The sequence below is a fragment of the Sinocyclocheilus grahami genome, unplaced genomic scaffold (assembly GCF_001515645.1).
Source record: "Sinocyclocheilus grahami isolate Dianchi unplaced genomic scaffold, SAMN03320097.WGS_v1.1 scaffold264.1, whole genome shotgun sequence".
NCBI lineage: Eukaryota > Metazoa > Chordata > Actinopteri > Cypriniformes > Cyprinidae > Sinocyclocheilus > Sinocyclocheilus grahami.
In genome coordinates, this window is record NW_015505443.1 from 1,498,441 (window position 1) to 1,514,812 (window position 16,372).

The following is a 16,372-nucleotide window of genomic DNA, read 5'->3' on the forward strand; positions in this document are numbered from 1 at the left end:
GAGGCCAAACTCACATTCAAAATCATAAAAAAATTAATTTACCGACCCCAAACTTTTGAACTGTTTTGTAGGTGAAAGCCCTGTTAAATTACAATCTTTTTCTTCAAGCACTTTTTCACATTTTGTATTGGGGTAAGCTGTCACAAGCATGTGCCAGGTTCCTGCTTATTAAAGAAGTGACAGTTGTTTTCAAAATAAAATCCACTTTGAGAAAAGAAGAAGAAGAAGAAAAAAAAAAGATTCAAAAATAATAGGCTACTTAAGCCTTCAGGGCTTGGGCATGTATTCCGATTGGCCAATCCCCCAATCACACGCCCCTCTTCTTTAAATGCATTGCCCGTCGTTCACTCAGATGACATGAACCAGTGGGAGGCGACGGAGTGATGCGCAAAGACGCACTCGTGCCAGTATAACAACTGTGACTTCCTACATCTCCGGAACCGTCCAGACACCAAAATGAAATGAATTCAACATCTGCCGGGGACTCATGCTCCTATTTTTCCTCTCCCGCGGAGATGCCTGCATGTTACAGGGACCTATGCGGAGGAGCAAGTAACTTTGCCAATATGCCCTACAGGACATTGACATTACACACAGGAGAGTCCTATGGAATATAGTCCGCACTGTCACTCTACTCAGCCGGTGAAAAACAAACTTTTCGTCTTCTGCATCATGCTGTCACTGTGGGTGTACATGCTGTACTGCTGTGTGGGCTACTGCTCCACCACACCGACCTTCATGATGGAAGAAAGGAGCAGCAGGAATCCACCCAGACCCCTCCAGAAACAAGACCCGGAGATGTTCCTCAAAAGCCAGTCCAGGGACTTACTAAACAACGAGAGTGATGCTGACAGCAAAGGAGACGGCTGGGAGGAAAATAAGGGCGATGTTGTTTATGACGAGGACTCGGGAGTAGCAGGTGCCCTGAACGAGACCAAAAAGTTGCCCCAAGCGATTATAATAGGGGTGAAGAAGGGAGGGACGCGCGCGCTGCTCGAGTTTCTGCGCCTCCATCCTGATATCCGCGCGGTGGGAGCGGAGCCGCACTTTTTTGATCGCAACTACGAGAAAGGACTCGAGTGGTACAGGTACGCTTTTTTAACACACTGTTATTCATTCGTACGTTTTACATCGTTAGAGACCGTCAGGATAAAAGCGGATTAAGAGCAGGGAATTATGTGGCTCATATTCATCCCAGTAGTGACATATAAACCTGTCAGTATTGTCATATTGTGAACTAAGGGGGGCTTGAGGGGCTCCGACTCCACTGTTGAAGGTTTTCAAAGAAAGAAAAACAAACAAAAGGTAGACGATCCTCGAAATTGTGTGTTTTTTTTGTTTTTGTTTTTTTACCTATACTTACACATAGGTACACTGTAAAAAAATAAGTGTAATTTTAACTGTAAAATTTTGTAAAAACGCTACGGAATAAAACGGTTAATAGGTTAACAGTAAGTTCCCGTACTATATACAGGGAAAAACTGTAAAATATCTAACCAGATAGTTCATGTAATTTTACAGTAAAATGCTGTTCATTTTACAGTTTTTAGAAGTACAAATCACAAATCAATGTATAATTTACAGTCAAAAACTGTAAACTGATATTCCCAGAATTCCCTGCATGACACTCCACATTTGAAAGTATTTTGTTTAAATAATCATGTTTTTTAATAGCTTTTGTTATTGGTTACGTATATTTGGGCTTTATGTGACATCTTCTGTTGTTTAATGAAAGTTGAATGCATTATTTAAGTATCATGTGTGTTACCAGGCCTACGTTTCTTAAGGTTTTCGGAAAATCTTTGACCATATAAGTTAGATTACAAGTTCTAAAATACAATTATATTAATATTGATAATAAAGGACCTCCGGGGAAAAAAAGGACCTATAAATACATTTCCATGACCTTTCCAGTCCTTTGTGATTTTTAATAGCCTAACAGTTTGCTGAAACGGAAAACTCTTTTCTAGTTCAAAATGTTTTGTATAAAAAAATTAGTCGTTGATTTTGTCATTGGATATTACATTTTACATATCACAAACAGAACTAATGCTCATGGGCATGATACATAAAAGAAATCAAGGGAGAGAAAGGGTGGCTTTTTGAATGCAAACATGTATATTTAGTCACACTGTTATGTTGGACTTATGGGAATTATTCTTTCCAGCACAGTGTAGTTTGGTAATGGTGAACTAGACATAGATAAAATGTTGGAATGGCCCAAAACAAACATAGACTAAACAAACATTATGTTCTCCGCTTGTGTAACACCCCTCATAGTCAGGTGCACTTTATCAATCAGTAGAGGTTTGACTCTCACCTTTGATTCCTAGTATTTTTATTCTTTTACCAGACAGCCATATAGTAAAAACACATGAAATGATCTGTATTTTCCCCTGTGTGATTTTACATTAACTTTGACATTCTGATTTGTAATAGGGGTTAATTCAGGTAAATAGGGACATTTTTCCCCCAGTCATCTCAATGGCAAAGAGTGTCCCAATTTACCTGACTTCACCCCAACATGGTGGTTACAGAAAGTTGTTTTGGCCAGTTCCCAGTTAACAGGGAATGTTCTCAGAACTTCCCAGGCTAACATTCCGGTTTCCTAAAAGTTATTTCAATACCATGAATAGAACTTTAGTATAAAGTTATCTATCTGGTTTCTAATTATGTTCTCAAAATGATAGCACAAATTTTTTTTTATATGTAATTCATGGAACTTTTTTTCCTGAAATGTTTCAGCTGATTGATTGTCTATACCGTTTTGTAAATATTAGTATTTGTTTCAGAACGTTCAGAGAACATTAAACAGTAACATTCTCATAATGTGTGCAAAATGGTACAATTGAATGTTCCCTTAACATTTGTATAACCCAGAAAATGTTTTTTGAAACATTAAAAACAAAACTATGTTTCGAATATTCATAGAACATTCTGTTTTGACTATCACCAATAAATGTTGTCCATTTTGCTAGTTATTTTGGCCAAGAACCACCTTAGACCTTAGATTGGCCAATCACTGTTCAAACTAATAATCAATCTATGCAATTTGTTTCAAATATATGTCAAAATATTTTTTCATACATAGACAAAATGCTGACACATTCTGTTGGAAACACTAACAAAGGAAAATGCGCCCCAAAGCGTTTTATTGTTTGAGCTGATATACAGACTTTCTGTGGAGGAATCTGAAGTCCCAGTTCCTTCGCTATTGATGCACAGTGGGAGTACAAGGAAGAGGCAAAGAGTAGGATGAGCCCCTTTATCCAGGGAGCCTAGAAGACTAATTGTGAAGCAGAAACATGGAGAGAGAAGCATGTAGCCAGGTGGCCATGTCTCCTGTGGAGGTATTGAGCTCTACTGCACTGTTAGTCCAACACAGAGGAGGCATCCATGTGCGCCCTGTAGGAGGCGTTCAGAAGGGTGACTGAGCACAGCAGGGCTGTAGAACTGTACATGCAGCGTGACTTTTCATACAATGCCTTTGAAGAAACAGAGGGCTGATCAATTCAATAAACAGGCCATTCATTTGTGGATATTTGTGGATGTTTCTAATTTTAAAATATTTTACCCCTTAAAACATGCATTACAATATTAATGCATTACAGTATATTACAATATTAACCCTGTAAAGCCTGACATGAAATAACAGTAAAAAAAATTTCAGTTGACATTCAATATCTCCCAATATATTTAATAAAATCATATTTAAATGGTTAGTCTTATGGTCAAAGCTCTGTAGTATTTATTGAGACAGTCAAAACATATAATGTAATGCAATACAATGATGATTGATAGATCCGCAAAAAGCCATACCTCAAAAGCCTGACATATCATAGCTGATACTCAGATTTTGACATGATTTTCACACACACAATGCATTTATAATCAAGGAAATATAAATTCAGTCTAGTAAATGTTCATCTTGAAATATTGCTAAAATATAAAAGTTATTCAAGTTAAGATTTCAGCAAAAAGACAACCTAAAGGTGGACATTTTTACAATTGTGCTAAAAGGCCTTTTACTTGCTAAAAAGTAACTATCAATCAGACAACAGAAGGCATAAATTTGAAAAAAAGGCACTCAATTATTACCACATTCATATAGCATAGTATTCTAAAGAACGCTGTGGTATTACAATGGTCATTTAATTTTGATATCTTGTTTTCAAGTAATCCTGATTATTCAAACCATAGATTGTATGTTGGTCAAAATTACTTCACAATGTGGCAGTTTGAGAGGACACAAAAAACAAAGAGAGATGTTTTCAGAAAAGGACATGCTGAAAATATCTCTGATGCAATCATATTACTTATTGACTCCGAAGCAAACATCCCGGCAGTCTGATTGAGTTACAAGGAGTAGCCGGTTTGTGGATGGCAGATGCTGGCAGTAAATATGAAAGCTAGTCTATAGAGTGAGAGGGTGAACGTTTCAAGAGAGGATCTGTTGAACCCCTGAGGTTCTGCATTAACCCCAGTGAGAAAGAGCAGGCAATTAGAGTGAATTGTGTTGTTTTTTTCTTCACTTTGTATGCAAATGTGCTCAGAGGGTGAAAGTGCTTCTCGAGAAACTCAGCAGGATCTCCCTCAAAAAAAAAAAAAAAAAAAGCCCTGAGGGGAGCAGAATGAGGGTATTCTTAAAACATGCACGTAACTTTTCCACAGTCTTGAAAGATGTTGCTGTTGTGTTTTCTGATAAAATTGCTGCTAGCCTTTGTGTGGGATGGTAAGGCACAACTAGAATGATAGATTTGCTTATGATAATTTATAAAGCCTGGGCTCTTCTCTTCACTGGCATATTAAAAGGGAGTGTAACGTTTCTGTTCAAAAACCTAGTGAGCTGCCTTCCGGTCACTTGTCTTAATAAACACCTGAAATGGATCCTTGAATCTAATGTTGCTAAGATAATACTCTAATTGATATGGTGGTGGATGAGGAGATTCCCCCTCACAATGTAAAGTGCTTTGAGTGCTTAGAAAAGCGCTATATAAATGTAATGAATTATTATTATTATTATATAGGACACACACAAATATTGTGTGAAATATTCCATTTTATGTTAACTACGTCTATGATGCTGCCTATTTAGGGCAAGGCTGACTTATAACCTATATCTTTTGACAATTTAAGCCATTAAATGCAAAAATAAAAATAAAAAATTTTTTTTTTAAATCGAATCATCCACTCTTGTACCTGCAACCACAAAAAAAGTAAACTAAATGTCTAAATGTAAACACAAGTCAGATTGATATTTTGTGCTCATGTAAAGTTGACAACCTCACAGTTCTTTCTGAATGCTAACATGGAATTGGAGGAGAATTCAAAACTCAAGTGTCTTAGAGATTTCTAGACTACAGAAGTAAAATGATTGAATTTTCCCTATATTGACCTATATCTTTAAACAGATGTAAATTCTGAGTTATGAGAGCGCACAAATGCTAAAACATCATAGTTCAGTCATGAAAGGACCCGCAGCCCCCCACCTTGTGCTTTGATACGGTTCTGGAATGTGTCCCACAGAAACTCTGTCAGATTATTTGAAGTAGCTGCACACCACCACTTCTCGTACCTTCATGGGATTTTTTTGACAAAGTGATGTTCCCACAAGAATTCCTTCCCAGGTTTGGTCTCTGCTCTCTTAAAATGACCAATGCTAAGCACTCACCAATGCTATGCATAAGATATACTTATGCAATAGGGTACAAGGTGCTGTGCTCTATTCACGGCTAAAAGGGCTTGCAAAACCTCCGGGTGACTTTAGTTTAAATGTTATTTTATTTAGCTATTTAAAAGAGATAGCTAACACATAGTGTCGTGGAAATGTTCTATTTCAATAAAGGTATGAGACAAAAGTCTTTTGAATATTTATTTTCTTGCAAGAAGTTCAACAGTCATACAGTCATTCAATTTGACTGCCGAGTGCGACAATGAGGATCAAAACAGGATGCTTCTATACCATCCAATCATAATACGTACATACTCAAGATGTGTCCATTTAAGGTGTCTAACTATGTTAAGTATTTAATGCAAATCATTTTCTAAGAAGCTAGGTATAAAATAGCATTTCTCGTCTCACACTTGTCTTGCACACACACACACACACACACAAAATAGATTTCCTGTTATCTCTCAGCTCATCAAAAACTCAAGCATACTGAAGCAAACTGAAGCACTCAGAGACCGTCTAAAGAACACTCTTTAGTACAGGGAAGCAAATACTACTACTACTACTAATAATATTTTAGATTAAAAAATTTTTTTCCTCCACACATATATTTATGTCACTCTATGGGTGGTGCACAGAAGGGTTAAATATAATGTACACTACACTCCTTAAAATTAATGGTTCTTTATTGGCATCTATAGTTCTATAAGGAACCTTTAACATTCCTGAAACCTTTTCATTGCAGAAAAGGTCCTTTATATTGAAAAAAAGCTTCTTAAATTTGTAAAATAATAGAAAAAATGGTTCTTTAAGGACTGTTTACTGGAAGATTCTTTGGGGAACCCAAAAATGTTCTTGTATGACCAATGCAAAAACGCCATTTTTGAACCTTTAGTGTATACCATTCAGTAGTTTGGGGTCAGTAAGGTCTTTTTAATCTTTTTGAAAGAAGTATCTTATGTTCACCAAGGCTGCATTTTTTGATAAGAAAAATACAGTAAAAACAGTAATATTGTGCAATATCATTCCAATTTAAAATTATTTTGTTCTATTGTAATATATATTAAAAAGCAATTTATTCCTGTGATGCAAAGCTGAATTTTCAGCATCATTACTCCAGTCATCAGTGTCACGTAATCTTTCAGAAATCATTCTAATATGCTGATTTGCTGTTCTTGAAAAATTATCTTTTGTAACATTATAAATGTCTGTCACTTTTGATCAATTTAATGCATCCTTGCTAAATAAAAGTATTAATGTCTTTAAAAAATACAATGAATGGAAACGTATACTCCCAGTAAGCTTGTGTACATTACAGAGACATCTTACAAAAAATTAATAATCTTGACAGAATCGCATTATATTATGAGTCATTTGTATCCAAACATGTCACAGATATCTTCAAAGAAACGTATGATTTACATAGAGTCTACCTAAACCTAATCATCAAATATAAATGTATATAAAAGTATTGTAAAAGCAACCTAGGTGTTCTATCAGAGCTGTGATTATAACAACTCAAAACATTGAGAAATTCCACTGAACAGTTGCATAAGCAGACAGCAACTCACTAAATCCCTGCTGCAAAGTGCTGTTCTGTGACGAGCATCTTCTCAGCATCTCAAGCTATCCTGAGGGAACTTCAAACAGCACCAACACTTTAAAGGCATAAACACCAGCCATCGAACATGCTACCTGATAGCAGATCATGTAAACACAGAGAGCTCTTCAAAAACAAGCTCAAGAGAAGGCACCGCTCACTTCCCTCTAGACAAAACAAGGTAATAACAGCCATCTAACACAGCAGGCTCTCTAATTTGACTCTGTGCTGCTGGAGAGCTTTATTTCTCTAACAGTCCAAGAGTGCAGTTTAATCTTAAACTGTGACTAGTAAAGACTTTATCACTATCTGTAGAAGTCTGGTTTTCCTCTGTATTGTTCTTGGCTACAGAGTTGGCTTGCTAAAAATCCTCATTTACTCATTTATTGGTAGTGCTTGCTACAGCAAACATCATTGCTATTGCTTATACTCAGTGTTAAGAGTACCTCTAACTCGAAGTATTAAACTTTGCATGCAACTCACACCCCATTTATGAATATTTATTTTCTTGCAAGAAAAGTTTAACAGTCATGAACGGATATGAATGGTTGAAATTGTGTGGCTTGTTGAGGAGATGTGCTATAACGTTTTTCTAAGTGGTTAAACATTTGACATGGCAGACAAACATTTATAGAGGATCCCAAGTTATATCTAGGGACAATAATATTTTGGAGACAATAAGCAACCACCCAGAGTACATTGGCAATTGCATAGCAGTATATTATAAACTACTCGGGACATCTTAGCAAAAATATCTACTGATTTTGTATTTAAAGGGGACATAACACACACAGTTTCTGCCAATCTCATGTTAATCTGGAGTACCTATAGAGTAGTATTGCATCCTTCATATCTCCGAAGAGTCTTTCGTTTTGTAAAAGAAAGATTTGTAAAAGAAAGATATAGCGCTTCTCTAGCATGTGCGGCTTTTGAGTAGCGATCGTCTGCAAGCTGTGACATTGATATAAATAAAACAGGAACAAAAACTTTATTGACTCAAATTTTATTTAATTTGTTTATAAAACATTTGTCACCGAACTGCCGGGAACAAATAAACACATTTGCACAACTCCGTTGCTGTCCCGGAGAAACAAACTGCATCCACTGTTGAACCACATTAGTTCAACAATATAGGGCTGCTGTTATTGAAGTCACACGTATGTGGTGGAGAAATAACTCCTGCTAGTTAATTGATTAGCGATCTCTGAGTTGCTGCTCTATTTGACATGGCACCTGATGACTAATTTACAATTTTTAGTTCCCTGTCATTTTGCTTTATTTGACGTTTGATGCATTGCGAGTTCCCTCTTACGTCATACTCAGGGGATTCCATTCATACTCAGTATATATATGTATATGAGTATACCATATTTCGATGGTACTACATTTTAGCTTGTTTATTGAGCCCAAGAGCATAATTTATTTAAGTCCATATGTCATACAAGCAAGAAACTATGCATGTAACCACAGGTCAAGAGCTTGTTGCAAAAGTTTGTGACGCTATTTGCGAATGTTCGTTTGAGCTATGGTTTTGGGAAACACCAAATCGTTGAACTATGTTGGTAACAATGGAATTTGCGACCATAGTTGGCAAATTATGCTTTTGGGAAACGCACCCCTGGTTCATGTGTGCACACGCTCTTCCTGGAGAAGTGCCCATACAAGGAATTCCACCCTTATACGAACCCTTAAGGAGTGTATTTGGCACAGAAATACTCTGTCATACGTCCAACTCATTTTGTTTTAAATTTTGACCATGTTTAGCATGAGAATTATGGAGGACCAAACCTGCAGAAATTAAAAATAAATAAATACACAAATAAATAAATAAATAAATAAATAAATGGGTGTTTAAATAAATAAATACACAAATAAATAAATAAATGTGTGTATAAATACAGGTATTCTTGTTTAAATATGTATATAAATAATTAAATGGGCCAAATGGAAAATGTTTAAGGAAATACTAAACTCATCCTAACTGTTTTCTTTTAATCACTCATTTATTTCTGAATGTAGTTCCGCATTTATTTTTCCTCTGCACAACATGCTAATGAGAGGGTGTCAACCATGGACTTGCGTCTGCTTGTATGTATAATGCATGCGGTTCTGATTCAGGTCTGTTTTGCTTGGGGACCAGGTGGAAAGTTTGATCAGTTGTGTTTCATTTCCCTCTGGGCCACTACAAAAGGCTCTGCTTGTGTATCTAGGGGACTGTGAACGTAATTGCAGAGATACAGAGGCCCCTCTCCCCCCACATGCGTCTATGTCTCATTAGGTTTATGTTTTTTTCACACCACTTATTAATGATGAGAGTCCAGAGAGAAATAGCAAGAGAGGTTTCTAAGATTACATAAGATGCACCGCATGCGTTTTGTTTTTTTTATTGTGGTAGGTGGTTAATGAGCTCGACCCACTACAATCCCCCTGACAGGATTAACCTCATCCCTCGATTCCTCAAAACGCTTCTTTCTTCTCCTCTCCTCGTTTCCTCCTCCAGTACAAATGCTTTCGCACCTCCCCACTTCATTCCAGTAATTGCTTAGATATTATCTATTAAACTTTGTCTTGAAGGAGAGGTTAAGACAACAGTCTATGCCTAGTAATATGAAGGAGGTTTTATGCATGTTTATGACAACTGTCATTAAGTGTCATTTGCTCAGTTATGTCATTTTTAATGCAAATATGACATTATTTGACCTAACCCTACCCCTACCCTTACCCCTAACCATAGCCCATAACAAAGACATCTCAAACAATGTCATCTTTGCATTAAAAATTACATAACTGAGCGAATGACACTTAATGACAGTTGTCATAAACATGCATAAAAAAACCTTCATATTCATGTTATGTGTCATGTCATGATTATGAAGCTGTCATGTCAGTCTTATGCACACCCCTTCAAGTAAAGTGTAACCATATATTTTTTTTCTTTTCTTTTCTTTTCTTTAAGCTTAGCTGCACATTTGCTGTCCAGACAATACTTGTTCTATATTACCGTTAAAAAGTTTGGGAATTGGTAAGACTTTTTATTGTTTTTGAAAAGTGTCTTATGCTCACCAAGTTTCCATTTATTTGATCAAAACTCAGAAAAAAACAGCAATATTGTGAAATATTATTACAATGTAAAATAACAGTTTTCTATTTGAATATATTTTAATATATGGTAAAGCTGAATTTTCAGCATCATTACTCCAGTCTTCAGTGTCACATGATCCTTCAGAAATCATTCTGATATGCTGATTTGCTGCTCAAGAATAATTTATTATTATTATCATAGTTGGAAACAGTTGTGCTCATTAATATTTTATGCGGCAACTGTGACACATGTTTTAGTATTCTTTGATGAAAAGTTCTTCCCAAACTTTTGAATGGTAGTGTAAATTATGACATTACATTAATTCAAGATATTTAAGTGTTCAACTCTATTTTTCTGATGTCAGAAAGTTGCCAAAATAGACATATACAGTATGTATGTATGTATATATATATATATATATATATACACACACACACACACACACACACACACACATATATATATATATGTTACACATGCATTGACCCTGAGTTTGTTGTTCCCATCATTACATGCATTATTGCAAACCTAGTTCAGCCATTCCCCGCTTGCTAGCTAAAGTTAAAAGACTAATTTGCCAATTACAGCAGCTGGCCTGATACTGCTGATTCAGATATCATGGGATTTAAATGAATTCTACATACACACGCACAATCCTACTCTGAAATAAAACAATGGGGAAAAGCGAGGATGCTGAGTCTTTTATGTACATTTGTCTTTTCTCTTGTATGCTAAATAAAACTTCATTGATGAAGAGTAACTTCATAATATACACAAGTGCAGTGATCCAGCCACTATAACTCATATTGACTAAGTGTCTGTGTAGTTTCTCAGATTTACTCGTGTCTGGCTATGGATCTGAAAATATGGCTTTCTATACATTACCCCCACAGCTTTTGGTCCAATCTTTTGCTATTTTCTTTGTAGTCTTGTGTAACGACTTTTTTTTCTAACCACTGTTAGAATGCTTTTAGATACAGTATATAAACATGAAGAGACAAACTAACAATATTTTTGATTCAGTTTAGATTTATCTTTAAACCACTTTTCACAATAAATATTATTCCAAAGCACCCTATTAAAAATGGTTACATATTATTTTAAAGTAACATAGTTACGTTACATGTACTTACTATAGTAATAACAGTAAATTATGCATAATTACAGGCAACTAATCCTAAACCAAATATTAAAGCTAATCTTAACCCTAGAGTAATGTAGTTAATTAATATTACTCAGTACTTATTTATGTAATTACAATGTAACAACATCACCTTAAAATAAAGTGTTAACATATTGCATTAAACATATAATATTTATTTTTAAGAATAAATGCACCAATTGTTGCAGTCCAGTGCTTTAAAAGTAAAGAATCTTTTTTTAAATTTAGTAAATCAATCAATCAATAAAAGTGAGCCAATCAGATTGGAGTTTGTAGTATTGCTTTTCTAAAATGCAGCTACATTTTTCATGTACCAATTTATAATGTGTGATAAATGTGTGATATTAAAAGAGTATATAATTTTTTACCCACTGCTAGAATGCTGTTAGATAAACATGAATTAATTCAATTCAGATTAATCCCTTTCACAATATATGTGACCCTGGAGCACAAAACCAGTCTTAAGTCACTGGGATATATTTGTAGCAATAGCCAAAAAAACATTGTATGGGTCAAAATTATTGATTTTTCTTTGATGCCAAAAATCATTAGGATATTAAGTAAAGATCATGTTCCATGAAGATAATTTGTACATTTCCTACTGTAAATATATTAAAACTTAACTTTTGATTAGTAATATGCATTGCTAAGAACTTCATTTGGACAATTTAGATTCAGATTAATCCCTTTCACAATATATGTGACCCTGGAGCACAAAATCAGTCTTAAGTCGCTGGGGTATATTTGTAGCAATAGCCAAAAAAACATTGTATGGGTCAAAATTATTGATTTTTCTTTTATGCCACAAATCATTAGGATATTAAGTAAAGATCATGTTCCATGAAGATAATTTGTACATTTCCTACTGTAAATATATTAAAACTTAACTTTTGATTAGTAATATGCATTGCTAAGAACTTCATTTGGACAATTTAAAGGCGATTTTCTCCATATTTAGATTTTTTTCGCACCCTCAGATTTTCAAATAGTTGTATCTCGGTCAAATATTGACAAAACGGGTGTACTATATAGCATGATATTGCATTTACTTGTTCCTAAAGTAAGTGTTTAAACTAATAATTGGATAGCACAAATGGCCAAAATCAGCAAAAGCACCAGTTGCAGCAGCAATAAAAAATATTTTATTTTGGAAATTGTAAAAAAAAAAAAAAAGTATTGCAAACACTCTTATTTCTGTAGCTCAAATGATAGTGTAAGTGCAATATCATTAAAATCATGGGTTTATCCTGCTGATATTATACCTTAAATACACTGGATACAACCATCCTCAAATTGAACTTTTGATTAGTAATATGCATTGCTAAGAACTTCATTTGGACAATTTAAAGGCGATTTTCTCCATATTTAGATTTTTTTCGCACCCTCAGATTTTCAAATAGTTGTATCTCGGTCAAATATTGACAAAACGGGTGTACTATATAGCAGGATATTGCATTTACTTGTTCCTAAAGTAAGTGTTTAAACTAATAATTGGATGGCACAAATGGCCAAAATCAGCAAAAGCACCAGTTGCAGCAACAATAAAAACTATTTTATTTTGGAAATTGTAAAAAAAAAAAAAAAGTATTGCAAACACTCTTATTTCTGTAGCTCAAATGATAGTGTAAGTGCAATATCATTAAAATCATGGGTTTATCCTGCTGATATTATACCTTAAATACACTGGATACAACCATCCTCAAATTGCAATTTTGTCTTTTTGGGTGCATTACGCATCAGACAGTGCTGGACTATCCATGGGTGTCTCTTCTGATGGTGAGACTGTCCTCTTTGAGCTCAGTGTCTTTAGCGGTACAACAGACAGAGAAGTGCGTGTACTACGATAGTCCTGCTGTTTTTCATATCTGTGCTGTCTGTGAATCATGAATCATCCTTTGATACTCACCCTTCCGTGCCTCTCTGCTCCTAGGGAACTAATGCCCAAAACTCAGGAGGGTCAGCTGACTATGGAGAAGACACCAAGCTACTTTGTAACCAAGGAGGTTCCAGGCCGGATCCACGCCATGTTCAAGGGCACTAAGCTGATAGTTGTGGTTAGAGACCCAGTAACCCGGGCGATCTCAGACTACACGCAGACCCGCTCAAAGAAACCCGACATCCCGTCCTTTGAGAGCTTGACTTTCAAAAACATCACAGCGAATCTAATAGACACCTCGTGGAGCGCGGTGCAGATCGGCATGTACGCCAGGCATCTGGAGCAGTGGCTGCAGTTCTTCCCCATGAGCCAGTTGTTGTTTGTGAGCGGGGAGCGTCTGATTAGCGACCCGGCCGGGGAAATGGCCCGCGTACAGCAATTCCTGGGCCTGAGGAGGGAGGTCACAGACAAACACTTTCACTTTAACCCCGCCAAGGGCTTCCCTTGCCTCAAAAGACCTGAAAGCAACAGCAAACCACACTGCCTCGGCAAAACTAAAGGCCGCACGCATCCAAACATAAATCCTGATGTGATTCAAAGACTGCGAGACTTCTACAAGCCATTTAACAAAAAGTTCTACCATATGACCGGCCATGACTTTGGCTGGGACTGATTTTTCATTTTGTTTTTGGGAACACGTTTTTGGAAAATAATTAATTGTAAAAAGTATAGAACTCTATTTTATAATAATTTATTGAAAATAATATACTCACTCGGCTGCCTATCTGTTGTTGTACGTACTGCAATTTTCTACCTTTTATATTCCGGTCAAACCTGTAAGCTTGATATTTTGTCTTTTTTAATAGGAAAAAAACTGATTTGACGTAGGAATTTAGGAGAGGGATGCTTGACAAAGGAAAATAGCACAATGAAACTAATTACGGGTATTTGATGAGTCATGGAAAACATTTCTCTGTTGAGTTGCGTAACAGGCCCTAATTTTTGCTTTAGTAAACATTATCTACTGTTTTCCAGCATACCATCCTTCATTTTAAAGGCTCGTTATTTTGTCTCGGCTGTTCCAAAGCCATTTTGTGGATCAATACACATAAAGCTATACGACGTGTCAATTATGGCAGAAAAATTAAGTTTGGGACACCAGCTGTTTAACTTCATTTAAGAAAATGTTATTTTCTACATCAGCATTACACACGGGAAGTCCTTGAAGACCAGCCCAATCTCACGGCAATTCATACATATTTTATGTGGCTAATTCGTACGACCTCACTCGTACAAATTTATATGATTTGTGCTAAATCGTACGTATTTTACGAGTTGCACAATTCATATGAATTTGTATGAATGACCTACACCTGCGCTTAAACCTACCCGTCACTGGGGTCTAGACAAATCGTACGAGTGAGGACGTACGAATTCGTATGAATTAGCCACCTCGTAAAATACGTACGAATTGGTCGTGAGTTAGCGTTGTGAAGACAGATACTTTAACTGTGATTGATTCTCTGTTACAAAAGTCTGAGACTGTATTTATAATTCTCAAGAAGAGAAAGGCAATGCAATGCAGCTAGACAGAAAGGTTCACACATCGCTTTCTATATAATTACTTCATGTTACTGTAAGACTTTGCATGAAACATGTCATAAAATGTTTTTTTTTTTAAAGAATCTAAAGTCTAAGGGCCTTTTCAGTATGAATATGAAATGGAGAAGTTCAGTTAACTCATTTCATACCTCACAAGAATTACAAAAAGGGAAAGTGAAATTTCCCTGGTCATGATTATTGTTCATACATCAGTGGTTGAGTTTTATTCAACCCTTATTATGTACTTTCAAATGCTGTTGTTTTTATAATCCAATGAAAATTAGTTCAAAATTATTGTACGGTTGTTTCTTTCCAACTTCAAACCAAACAGTCCTGTCAGAGGTACGAGACACAGAGTATTTCTGTGCTGTGATGAAATAAATCTATTTTTTACCAGAGCTTAACATGTCTTATATTCTAGTGTTTACTGATGCAAGTAGAGTTTTTCATGGTTTCCACAAAAAAAAAAAGAAATGTTAAGTAGCAAAACTCTTTTCAACATTGATAATAATAATAATAAACTTCTTGAGCATCAAATCAGCATATTAGACTGATTTCTGAAGGATCATGTGACACATATTTTAACATAAAAAGTTGTTTTATGTTTTATGCAAGTATTTTTGATCAAATAATAAATAATTCTTTAAAATATATATATATATTTGAAAAGTTGACTCCAATGTTTCAACTGGTAGTGTAGAGTATATTATATTACAGTGTATTTTTACTTAATGTTACTTAAAATAATGAGAGAGGAATAATTTCTAAAGAAACATTGATTCATTTATTAGCAAATATATTCATATTTCATTGTACATACACTGATCTGTTGTGCATGGAAGAATGTTTCCATACACAACAAATTAATTCCAACTTTTGATCTCACAATTCTGATTTTTGCAAATCTGAGTTTACATCTAGCCTTTTTTTTAATTCTTCATTTACATCTCACAATTCAGATTTCTTTCCTCACAACTGCTTGTTATGAACTCATAACTGTAAGTTTACATCTCACAATTTTGACTTTTTTTCAGAATTCATAGTTTGAATCTCACAATTTGTTTTTATTTCAGAATTCTCAGATTACTTCTTATAATTCTGTACCTCAGAACTGCGAAATAAAAGTGGCAATTACATTTTTATTATTCCATAGTGGAAGCAATCTTCCACAGTAATATATAGCATTGCATTTATATAACATGTGCTATAGACTTAACCCAAATGAAAGTCATTACAGTGATGTTTATCAGTGACCTATACTCCATTTCCTGCTAAATGATGAACAGCAATTGAAATGAACATTTGTTTGTCATTTGTTAATCACCACTGTCAGAAAAAGAGCAATTGGATGTAATAGGAGTTTGCCAGTTTGGATTTCT

At 35.2% G+C, this 16,372-nt stretch overlaps 1 protein-coding gene across 1 annotated transcript; it reads left to right on the forward strand.

Moving 5' to 3' along the window:
* Positions 1-304: 304 nt before the first annotated feature.
* On the forward strand, positions 305-15,387 carry hs3st3b1a (heparan sulfate (glucosamine) 3-O-sulfotransferase 3B1a). Its single transcript, XM_016290882.1, has 2 exons — positions 305-1,088; positions 13,446-15,387. The coding sequence occupies exons 1-2, from the start codon at positions 607-609 to the stop codon at positions 14,062-14,064; spliced, it is 1,101 nt and encodes a 366-aa protein (XP_016146368.1). The 5' UTR covers positions 305-606; the 3' UTR covers positions 14,065-15,387.
* Positions 15,388-16,372: the final 985 nt, after the last annotated feature.